Source organism: Nothobranchius furzeri, chromosome 7 (genome assembly GCF_043380555.1).
Source record: "Nothobranchius furzeri strain GRZ-AD chromosome 7, NfurGRZ-RIMD1, whole genome shotgun sequence".
Lineage (NCBI taxonomy): Eukaryota > Metazoa > Chordata > Actinopteri > Cyprinodontiformes > Nothobranchiidae > Nothobranchius > Nothobranchius furzeri.
In genome coordinates this window covers 36,833,734-36,845,892 of record NC_091747.1, presented here as the reverse complement: position 1 = coordinate 36,845,892, position 12,159 = coordinate 36,833,734, and the positions used below count along the sequence as shown (strand labels likewise).

Genomic DNA, 12,159 nt, shown 5'->3' with positions numbered 1-12,159 from the left:
TAGCTGCACCTCACCACTGCTGGTTTAGGAGCTATTACATGTGTTTTGTGGACTTAAGAGGCCTCTCATTACTGAGGTGTGTCGCTCAGACAATGCTGTTGAAAGTAAGGAGTGCTTCTTCTGAAACAATAGTCGGGCTTTTCAAAGAACCAATAAATTAATTTGCTAAATTATATATATATATATATATATATATATATATATATATATATATATATATATATATGTGTGTGTTTGGGAAATGATATATGCATGGCGGTAATTCAATGATGCAATGCACTGAGTTTCGTGAACACGTTTTTAATAAACTGTAATTGAATCCTGAACTGAGTCAGCAGGAGAAAGGCCTGGATGGTGTCATGTTTTATTCAGGTGTATTTTTGAAGTACTTTTACTTAAGGAAGTGTATTGTAGCACAAAATCCTGGTAACACCCAGTTCTCTGCACACCAAGTGAATTTTTTTATTGCTTCAATTTTCATTCCTTCTCAGCTGACACATTAAAGTGCCCGTCACTGTGCTCGGTGGCATCCGAGTTATAAAAGCGCCAGTGACACACCTGTCCTGCCACGGCGGGAGGCAGCAACAACAACATACTTACTCCTGAAATAGAGGATGAGTCAAAACACACACCTGCTGGTGGCTGAACACTAATCTTATGATGAGAGTATAAAACAAAAGTCACAGGGCCCACCTCCACTCCTCAACAGGACCTAAAATGTTCTGCACAATAATCTGTCCAAATGATGACAAGTTCACAACCATATTAGTAAGAAATGAAATTTGTCGCAAATAGCAGCAAATCTAGGACTTTTCTGGGTGTGAGGGCATTAAGGGGCCACACAATTTATAAAAGGACCAAGTTTTATCTATGCAGCCTAAACCCTTTCTTTCCACCGGTCGTCAAAGTGGGCACATAACATAATAGCAGTGTTTTACCCGCGAGCTTATTTTCAACCGGGAGCAATTCTGACGTGAAATGGGGGCAAAAGCGTTCCACTAGCTGATCCTGGGAAGTCACAAAAACACGGGAGAATTGAAACACCATGCATGATTTCAGAAGTCCACACACAATAATAGGAAAGGAGAAAGACAGTTGCATGTTTCAAAAAAGGTCTGTGGTTTATTTTCTGTTGTTTACATCGGCTACGAGGGTTATAACAGCAAATGACGTACGTTTACCTGCATGTGACTTTTATTTTGAAAGTTTCCAGATGTGTTTTACACTGCTTTTGTGTTTAACTTCCTGTCTGACACAATCTAAACTGCAGAGTGTGATGTGTTTTGGAAGCATAGCGCGTAAAAATATACTCGGAATTAAATGATAGTGTGCCCTCGCTTCCGGGGCACGTCCAAAACGTCACAGTTTGCTGCCGGTGGAAGGGAACTCATCCACTGTAACATTGGCTAATTGCAGCATGGCACGTTTAGCGGCTGTTTAGCGATGCTTTCACTTGCAGTGGAAAGAAGAGGTTAACAAAAGATTTCTCGCTGGAAATTCCTATTTGGCTCATTAGCACCACATGTGTTTGGACTTGGAATTGCATCCACCTGTGGGCTGAGCACCGTGACAGGACAGGATCTGGGCCAATCAGATTTCAGCAGGGGTCAATGCCCCTGTGGCCCCACTCCTTGAACCACCCCTGGACTCATATTTGAGAAAACATGTCCTCCATTCTAACTTGATATTGTTTTTCTCCTCAGACACAAGTAAAAAACTAAATCTGCCGAGCGTCACGGACTGCAACAACAACCCAAAATCCACCGTGTATTAGTGTCCATTTAAGGATAGCATGCATCGGTAGAAAAATAAAACAGAAGAAAATAAAAACACCCAAGGGACCAATCCCGCAGCCCCAAACTATTCTTGACTTGGGAAAGAAACATTTTGTGCAAAAGCAGCTAGATAGCAGGAGCACGCTGGTCTGGAGATGCCCCCTAGGACAATGGGTGTCAGTCTCACATCACTGACTGTGAATGCAGGCACTGTTGCGAGGGATACAGGGCCCTAAGTTGTGACTACTGGGTCTGTGTAGCCAGAGAGGGAAAAAAGTTTAAAGTACCGAGAGGTTTGAGCTATTGTGATGTGCTTCAGAGACAATATGGTCGTAAATTAAAAGAGATTTAAATTCCAACAATCTGCTGGTACTCACCCCTCAGGCTGTAGTCAGTAAATCAGAACGAAAAGCACAAACCATCTTCATAGGACCCAGAAAATAAAGGCTGATTTACATGAGTTAATGCAAAAGCAGCCTGGATGCATTCTTACACTTAGCCTGGTCAGTGTTAATAATAATTATTATTATTATTATTATTATTATTATTATCATTGTGAGGTCATAACAAGTCCCTGTTCTGTGTCTGAATATGACAGAAATCTAAAAGTTTCTGGTCTGAGCTTTTATCTCATACAAATCTGTTTACTATAGACTAACGTGTCCGACTTTCCCTGAATCTCTCTTTTTCCTGTAATTAGCCAAAACAAGCCACCTAAGGGGAACGCTATGGCTTACAAACACGTGCTGGCGTCTGAGTAACTTGATTTGTTTCATTTGCGGCCTACATATTTTGCGTTGGTAACAAAAGTGGGTGGACAGATACTGATGTTTAAAATCGGAGCTTTCCACTTGCAGCCAAAGGTAATTTTAATTTGGAGAGAAAAGGGATTATAAACCGGTTTCTCAACAAGGAACAGCAAAGCCAAATAGTCTAGAATGACAGCTATGTGACCGTGTTGCACAGCGAGAACCTGTGCTCGCACGCCGTATGCCGATCATGTTTAATCCGGTTTTAAACAGACTGGAAATTGCAACTGTATCTGATTACACTCAACTGCAGTCAAACAAAGGCAGCGTGAAGCCATGAAGACTCGACTTCTTCTGCATCGTAAAGCTGCGGGGCCTAAATCTTTTGCGCATGATGATTTACAGCTTTGATCTGCAGTTTGCTGACAGGCCACTGAAAAGTCACTCAAGCTGCTCTCTGTAATGCTGAGCAGCCAGGTCAAGCACCTTTAGTGACCTTCCCAGACAAGATGTAGAAAAACAAAGCCAGAGAAAAAATCTGGGATTCCTTTTTCCTAAAGCTTGGGAGCCATGGTAGTGGTAATGTGGGGAAAGGGTAGCAGCAACATACGTACTGCAAATTTAGCTCATTTAGAGCTTCCTCAAAAAGAGTTTTTTGCACAATGTACATCATGTTTAGCGTCTACTAAAATGTATATCACTTTCTTTGCAAAAAAACAACGATAAAAAACAGAGATAAGACAGGTTGATCGACCGTGCAGTCAAGGCCGCAGTGCAACAACACAGGTACGCAGGCCTGGGTCTGTGTACACTGCACTAAAAGCAACAGTGTGTACATAAAAGTGGGCCGGCAGCGACATTCCGTTGTAAATCCCTTTCCCTGTTTTCCATTCCACCCCGTTTCCCCCTACTGCAGGTGAACGCACTGGCTGTTCAAGGAAATGTAAAACGAGAAGCAAACTATATGATGCTAAAGCACACATGACACACGTCGTTTTCTCAGGTGACGTGGTGTCACACGCTGGTTCTGGTCACATGTGACATCACACACGCAGGTGCCCACATCCACAGCAGAAACCTGTTGTGGAAACAAATCCTTTCCAGGTTATCTGTAATGACACTGAAAATACCACCAGGACCAGCTTGGCTGGGGTTCTAATAACCAGGCTGTAACCTAATAAACTATTGTTGGGTTTGAAAAGGATGTCGTATCAGCTGCTTCACACTAACAGCACAAACCAGACAGGGACTACAGATAACACCAACAATGGTGTGAGTCTTTTTCCTACAACACCTCGACCTACCTTTGGAGTTAAAGACATCTTTGAGCTGCAGAAGCACATCAGCAAACCGTCGCACATCGCTGACCAGCTGCATGATGTAGTGTGGGTCTGCAGTGGGGGTGTCCGGGCCATCCGAGCCGACAGAGTCGCTCTTGGGGAGTCTAGCAGAGCTTCCTGAACCCAGGCTGGAGCTGGAGCTGGAGCTGGAGAGCCGGGTGACACCTAAAGAGAGTTTGGTTCCACCAACACCACCGCTTCCACCACCTCCTGATCCTCCACCAGAACTCTGGCGCAGCATGGCTGCAAGCATGCCTGTAGGATCCAGTCGCCCCGGGGCCTAAATCTTAAGTGTTCAGCTCTGTCCTCAAACCAAACACCGCACCAGAACAAGGATGAAGATCACTGTAAAGGAGAGAGCATTCCTTTCAACCTGATCACATCATTTAACATTTCATGGCCCTGACACATCAGAGATATATATATATATATATATATATATATATATATATATATATATATATATATATATATATATATATATATATATATATATATAGTATTCCAGCATATATACACACAATGCTGGAATACTTTATTTCATCAATAGGTGATAGTCTTCAGCATGTGGACTTCCCTCCTCTTCTCCTAAAATGCACCCTTAAGGTAAATTCAGAGTCTAGCATCAGTCCAATAAAAATGGCCACATTCCTGAACAATTCTCCTTTTCTCTCCTAAATTTAGAAATTAGGAACGTTTTAAAAAATGTGAAAGGTGATGTTATGAAGTGTTTATTATAGTGCTAAATAAACTTAATGGCACAGTCTGTAATATAAATAAAACATGTAGGACAAGCAGGACGTGGACCTTTGATTTAAATGCCATCAATATGACTTCAGTGCAAGAAGAGACGTTTTAATGTTACTTTATAATAATTACACAGTTTGCATTGTGTTAATTACAGTTAAACTGACGTTCTGCCAGACTCTGACTAATAATGTTTACACACTAGGAAAAACGCGCCACTTCTACCAACAAATCTGATAGTTCTCTTACTTTCCTATTATTTTAATGTAAATATAACAATTAATATTTTAATTTAAAAGCTCATCCTACTATAGCCGTCTCAGCTCATTCGGTATTCACAAAACGCCTTAAGGAAGGAACATATGTCTTTACACAAGTTAAATTCCCTTTAATTTGGCAGAAACTCTGATTTAGAAGATAACTGGATGACAGATAATAACAAGTGAGGCTGCATGGCCTGATATCAAACAGCAGTAAATAAAGGGTTAAGGCAGACTTTCTGAATGTCATCCTAATCGCATGTATTAATCCGGGCATATGGATTTATTCCACTAGTTAACAGCAGACGAAGCTCGCAAACAAAACAACTCACCAGCCGTGAGGTCTTTTAACATCGTAGAATAAATACGACTCCAAAGAGGGCAAAAGTCCGGTAACTAGTGAGGAAGACCGATAAGATTAATTAATCCAGACTCAGCGCTATCCTCGTTATCTGAGTATCCGTGTAGGTCTCCTGTCCATGTGATGGGATCTGCAGCTGCTGATTAGTGGCTCTGTGAGCGTGTGTAGACGCACGCCTCTGTGGATTTTTTTTGTGCGAAGTATTCAACAGGTGCCTGAAGTTGCTGTGACAAAAACACGCACTGAAACACTGAACATCCGGTTGAGCTTTTCAAAATAAAGTCTTCACGCAACGGTCACTATTTTAGTACATAAATATTTTTCAACAAACGCAACACTTAAAATGAATAACATATTAATATTACAGCCTACCCAAATAGCTAAATAAAATAAAATTTATATCAAAATGACAAAAAGGGACCAAAGATAAAGTTTTTTTATTGCTTCAGTCTGATAATGTGTTAAAGAGCAAGTCACCCCCTACAAGAAACTTACTCCACTCCCACTTCATGTATGAAAAATGCAACAAATGCTGTTGCCTGGGAGACTGAGAGGGCGGAGCTGCTAGCTAATACACACAAACACGCTCACAACAGCATTGTGATATCAGCTAACGTTACTGTGTACCTCTTGGCCAATAGCGGTGGCTTCAAATCTAGTGCAGAGTTTTTACCTGACAACGGCGGAACACTGACAGTTTTAGGCAGAATATTTAAATTTGAACAAAGATGCGCTAAAGTGTCAAATTATTGATCACACAAGTCTACAGCACATTCAGACACTCGAGTTTATCAGCAACAAAAGTTGATTTGGGTTGACTTGTTCTTTAAACACAATTTTCAGAAAATCAATAGGAAGTTGGGTAGATGCCTATATGTGTAAACTAAGCACATTTTTCTATGGTGTAAACCAATAAATATATTTGCTTTTATTTTGAAAGTAAATTACACTACTTCTGGTTTTAACTATTACGGTCATTGAACCAAAAACTTGTGAAAATGTTTTTAAAATATTAGTTCACTCCAACGTGTACAAGCATACTAAGCAGCACAGGGCTTTGAAAGCAGAAAGACCTGACGTTTGTGAAAAAACGTCAAATAATAGGCGCTCACGTGAGATAGGAGGATGCCATCTTTATATTTCAAAAATTTTACTTGTGGGGACTGATTCCGAAGCTGTCATTAGTTAACCCGATGTGAGGCATTTAATTCTGCATCTGCGTTTTGTTTTGCCCAAGAGACATAGTGGAGAAGATGCGTATCTAAATTTAAACAAATTTGTTCATTATGAAAAATTAAAACTCAGACTTTGAAGGTAGCAATTATCATTCACTTTTAATGGAATGTGTTATTTTATGTTATAAAATAAAAATAAAGTAAAAGCCCACATAGATCCAGACCCTTTCAACTGTAACATTAACAAATGACAACTCAAAAACATCTGGCACGAACTGGAACTTTGAGCTTTACTGACATCTGCAGGTAGGTTTGTGCAATGCAGGTTGAAATTATAAATATCATACGCCCTCTGGCGGTCACAGAGCGAAACTAACTACACGGTAGACTTAAAGGGAACTTACTCTTATTGATTAAATGATGAGTAGGTGACATAAAATAAATTTTTACCAAAATACGTTTCTAGTTTCTAATCAAACATGTCAGATTTAAAACTATTAGTTATTAGTTCAAAGGCTAACTAATAATAATACCCATATGCATCTAATAATCACACTCAGACATTGATTTTTTTAAAAGCTCCATATTTTGTTTTAAACAAGAAAAGCATTAAAGTATTTGGATTTCACAATTAATGTATAACCTACAGGAAAAAACAAAAAAATACAAACAAAAACCATTCGGTGAAAAATCTACTGACAAACTAAGTAAATGTTTGACACAGCAGCGGATTTAATTTGATGAACTTGTTTAATCAGATAATGAAAATTATAATATAATATAGTATAATATAAATTATATTATAATTATTATAAGTATATGGTTTAAATGGTAAAATAGAACATAAGTCAAATTTAATAACTAAATTTTAAAATAACAAAGGAAAGTAAGAAGAAAAATATTTACTAAATCACTTATTCATAATAAAGCTTGAGTAACTTTCCAATAGAGCTACATTTATAAGAAATGTGAAACACGATGAATAAATCGTTAATAAAAGCAATTCAAATAGTGCAAAAAGGGTAAAACATTAAAGTAGAAGCAAATGGGTAAAACAAGGGGTAAAGAGATCAATGAAAGCAGGGAAATAAAATCAACATAAAAGATGGCCAAACTCAAACACGTTCAGGGAACGCCAAGCGGAGGAGGTGGGTTTTTAGGCGACTCTTAAAAGACTGGCAGAGATGGGGACAGCCTGACTGAGGGTGGCAACTGGTTCCAGAGTGACGGGGCTAGGACTGAGAAAGCCCGGTCCCCGCGAGTACGACATCTAGAATGAGGGACAGCGAGCAGGCCTTGGTCAGAGGAGCGCAGAGCGGGTGATGGCGAATGTCTGTTCAGGAGCGTGGCTGATAGGAGGGAGCACCACCCTGGAAGAAATTGAAAACAAAGACCAGGAGTTTAAAGTGTGAACAATAACATACCGGAAGCCGGTGCAGGGAATCCAGAACCGGACTGATGTGGTCCCATTTCCTGGTCCCAGTCAGAAACCTGGCTGCGCTGTTGTGTACAACAGAGGCGCAGTGATGATTGACCCAGTCCTGCATATAAAGAGTTGCAGTAATCAAGCCTAGAAATTACAAAGGCATGCAGTACCCGCTCCAGGTGGGCTCTCGACAGCATAGGCTTGATTTTTGCAAGGTGTCTCAGATGAAAAAAACTGGACCGGATCACAGAGTTGATGTAAGCATCAAATTTAAGTCCAGTGTCAATTTTCACCCCCAAACTGGTGACAACTGGTTTTGAGTAGGGAGAAAGAGGGCCAAGATCAACATAACGACCCAAAGCCCTGCTGTTGGGGTGAAAAACAATGAGCTCTGTCTTTCTTTCATTTAGATACAGATAGTTGGCCATTAGCCAAGACTTCACCTCATTGAGACAGGACACAAAGGACTGGACTGGATCTTTCTCTTGACACAATGGAGAGTGAATCTGGCAATCGTCAGCATAGAGATGGAACGCTAGGCCATGTTTACAAAAGACTGACCCCAGAGGAAGAAGATAAATGGTAAACAAGAGGACCAAGGTTCGATCCCTGCGGGACCCCCAAGCGGAGCCCCTCCCAAGAAGAAAAAAAAACACCTAGTTTAACACAGATTGTCCTGTTGTGGAGATACAATCTAAACCAATCCAGAGCAGACCTTTTGATCCCAACCCATCATTCCAAGCGATCAAGCAGAACCGTGTGGTCAACTGTGTCGAAGGCTGCCGTCAGATCTAACAACAGAAGCACCACAGATGTACCCTGATCTAGTGATAGATGTCATTTAGGACCCTCAGTAGAGCTGACTCTGTGCTATGGCCAGACCTGAACCCTGATTGGAAAACCTCAAATAGATCAGAGTCAGCTAAATGTGAGACCAGCTGCTGATAAACGACTTTCTCAAGCAGTTTAGATGAAAAAGGCAGGGTAGAGATAGGCCTGTAATTTTCTATCACAGAGACATCAGCACCAGGTTTCTTCAGGGTCGGCCGAATAACTGCTGCTTTCAAAGCAGCTGGGACCACACCTGTGCTGAGGCTCCCATTGATAATCTGACCAAGTGAAGGGCCAAGGCACGGAAAGGCAGCCTTCCAGAGACGAGGCAGCAGACATCAAGTGGAGAGCCAGATGGCTTCTGCCTTCCAACAAGCTTACTCAGCTCAGAATAAGAAACAGTATTGAGGGAGCTCAGGGTGGGTGGTGATGGAAGAACTGGAACAGGGTCAACAGAGTTACCAGAAATAGCTGCTCTAATGCCAGATACCTTATCAATAAAGAATTTGTGAAAATCTTCAGTTTCCAGCAGCGACATGAAGCTGGGCTCCTGATACACCAGAACAGAGTTCAGTGTTTTGTAGAGAATCTTGGGATTCTTGGAGTTTGTTTCGATGATGTCTGCAAAATAGGCCGTTCTAGCAACCCTCACAGCATCCTGATGAGCAACCAGTGATGCTCTGAACAACTCACGCGAGACCTGTAGGCCATCCTTTTTTCACTTTCTCTCAGAGGATCTACACGCCCGCCTACAAGCCCGTGTGACATCAGAAAGCCAAGGCTCCCTTCCAGGCCGAGACTTGCAAAGCTTGAGAGGGGCAACCACATCCAGGACCTGATTACAAAGTAAATCAAAGTGTTGTGAATAATGATCAATGTTAGATGGATCTGGGTCAAAGGACTCTACAGACATACAGTCCACGAACTTTGCAACAGTTTCTGCATCCAGTGCTCTGACCCAGACGGAGCTTCACACACAGGGACAGGACATGGCAAAGTAACATCACATAGCATTGGAGAGTGGTCAGGGAACACAGGAGGCAAAGTCACAAGGTTCATGACAGGGTGACCAAAATGCTTACTTTTTTCAGACATAATTTGACATAGCTGGTCTGCGGTGAAAATAAACGTAATACGTACGTACATCATGAAAATAAATTGTTTTTCCACATAGTATCAATTTCTTTCACATATTTTGCTTAGAATTAAATACCATTGTGGGTTTTTAGATACCAAACTGGGATTACAGTATCCACTTTGCCTCTGAAAAATTAACTGCCTTAATATTTGTCAAACTAATGTGTAATTTTGCCAAAGCTAATGCCACACCACCACCATTAACACACACAGAAATACAAGTAGAAAAAAACGAAAAGAAAATCTCACTCAAGGACTTTTGTAAAAGTCGACAGTCCTGCAAATTTATAATGCAAACTAATTTAGACAATAAACTTGGTAAGATATTTTGTCAAAACACAATAAATTCATGTCAAATTCACATACTATTGGTCAAACTCAGTAGCAATGAACAGCTAATTTTATTGAGACCGAAAAAGCTGCTCTCCTCTGTCCTTTTATAGGTCCCTAATTACTTAAGGAGGTCCACTCTAGGAACTGAAAATCAGGCAGGTACGAGGAACAAGTTCCTGTGGGGAATGCAGTAATTTGTACTTCATTTCCGGTTAAACATCGATTGTGAACTTGTTAACTTTACTCTGCTCTAACGGGTTATGTTAAACTTCGAAAACAAACACCGCAATATATTTTGGAGTAACTATCCTGTGATTAGTTAGTTTACTGTTTGATGATCACACACTTCGCTTGCACATCTTCTGGGCTTTTATTTTGAAAAAGGTATCGCTGGCATCCTGTCCTTGTTCTTCCTGGTGTTAGATTTGAGAGAGACTACGCGGTGGAAACTGGACTGCCCCCTGGTTTAGCAGCTTCAGTAGCGGAGCGCCGCGATTGTCCCTGCTAGCCAAAGATAATGAGCACTTTGAGATATCAGCTCCAGCTTTAAAACTTCAAAGCGGCGCAGCGGTTATGACTCCTCAAAGCAGCGCCTCTTCCGGGATCCAAGGACTTCTTTTAAAACTTCATGAATCACTTTCAGACGAAGATACTCGCTCTGCAGCTTTAACATGTCACGATATTATTGTTGATTTGGGACAAGAGTGCATGCTAACATCCACCGAGAATGAGCTCGGTAAGACAGTAAGGTTTATCAAAAATACCAAAACGCGCCAAACTCCATTATAATTCCGACGGTTTGCAGGCAGTCGTGTTCCTGTTGTCATAAACGGTAAAAGCCCTGGATTAGGAGGTTGCTGAGTGGAGGATTATGAGCTAATTATCAGTTCATCGGGCAGAAAATACACCAACAACACTTTTAACTTTTTATCTTCTCATATCAAAAAGGATCTTCCGCCAAAATCTGCTGGTTCGTGTTGCTGTAACACCCTAATGTGCTGCAGAAGGGTTCAAAACATAAAACCGACTATTAGTTGTCTGTATGGGTTTAAAAGTGCATCATAAAAGCCGAAAGTGGCTCAAACTTGACTTGATTATTATTATTCTGAGCTATTACAGCAATCAATTTCCCTCTGGGATTAATAAAGTATTATTGAATTGAATTGAAACTGTTAAAGCCTTTGTTCTTTGTTAAAGATAACATGTAATAACATTAGCATGTACTGCATGTATTTCCATCTAATCCAGCTTTACACACATCCCTGCTGTTCTCAAAAGACTATGGGCTGCTCACCTTCCTCAGGAAGTCCCTGGCTTCTGATGAGGTAAAGACGTCCTGCATTAATCAGCAAGCCAAAGTTCTTATAAGTTTACAGAAAGATTTGTTCTCCAGCTGCGGGACACCCGGGTGAAAATCTTGCAGTTTTTGGAGACGTTTTTGGATAAAGTGTCACCAAGAGTCAAAGGTTGGGAGAAAACGTATGCGACTGACATAAGAGTAAGGCACTTGTTTGTGATGTTTGTGGCATGACGAGTTGTGAAAAACACAACCCCCACAATGTTCTATGTGCTTCCACACACAGGACATGTGCATGGTTATGTACACCAAGGAAAGGGTAGCCAAATGTCGAACTCCACTGTTAGAGCTCCTTATAAAGGTGGGTTGTTTGGGGGTTTAAATGTAAATTAGTTTTTTTTTTCAGGTGGCATCTCAGGCCAGATGATGCTATCTGTTGCTAACAAACCTATATGTTCATGTGTTAACTTGTATACGATGGTTTAAAACTGTTGTACGTTTGCACCATTAAGGTCATCACACTTGTTGACGTCTCCACAGGTTCTCCAGAAAACAAAGGCTTCCAGCGTGGCGGCGGATTTCAGAATCTCTGATATTTTTAACAAATTCTACAGCGAACTTTGTCAGAAGAGCAAATTACCTGATTCAGGTTAGCATTGATTTAGCAAAACGCCGGTTGTTAACATCAAATCATGACTTTTGGATTTACACGATATTTTTTGTCCTTT

General features: G+C 40.8%; 2 protein-coding genes across 4 annotated transcripts in view; one reads left to right on the top strand and one right to left on the bottom strand.

The window, feature by feature from the left end:
• arhgap29a (Rho GTPase activating protein 29a) overlaps nucleotides 1-5,424 on the bottom strand; it is a 41,027-nt gene extending 35,603 nt beyond the window's left edge. The window contains exons 1-2 of one of the 2 annotated variants that reach the window (XM_015954864.3): nucleotides 5,204-5,424; nucleotides 3,829-4,209 (exon numbers count right to left, since the gene is read on the bottom strand). In XM_015954864.3, coding sequence (XP_015810350.1) covers nucleotides 3,829-4,117 — 289 coding nt within the window. In that variant the 5' untranslated portion in view covers nucleotides 4,118-4,209; nucleotides 5,204-5,424. The remainder of the gene's footprint in view (nucleotides 1-3,828; nucleotides 4,210-5,203) is intronic. The other variant, XM_015954863.3, reaches the window with a different exon arrangement.
• A 5,143-nt stretch (nucleotides 5,425-10,567) lies between these two features.
• prkdc (protein kinase, DNA-activated, catalytic subunit) overlaps nucleotides 10,568-12,159 on the top strand; it is a 38,782-nt gene continuing 37,190 nt past the window's right edge. The window contains exons 1-5 of one of the 2 annotated variants that reach the window (XM_054751360.2): nucleotides 10,568-10,870; nucleotides 11,383-11,459; nucleotides 11,528-11,632; nucleotides 11,718-11,792; nucleotides 11,972-12,080. In XM_054751360.2, coding sequence (XP_054607335.2) covers nucleotides 10,708-10,870; nucleotides 11,383-11,459; nucleotides 11,528-11,632; nucleotides 11,718-11,792; nucleotides 11,972-12,080 — 529 coding nt within the window. In that variant the 5' untranslated portion in view covers nucleotides 10,568-10,707. The remainder of the gene's footprint in view (nucleotides 10,871-11,382; nucleotides 11,460-11,527; nucleotides 11,633-11,717; nucleotides 11,793-11,971; nucleotides 12,081-12,159) is intronic. The other variant, XM_054751361.2, reaches the window with a different exon arrangement.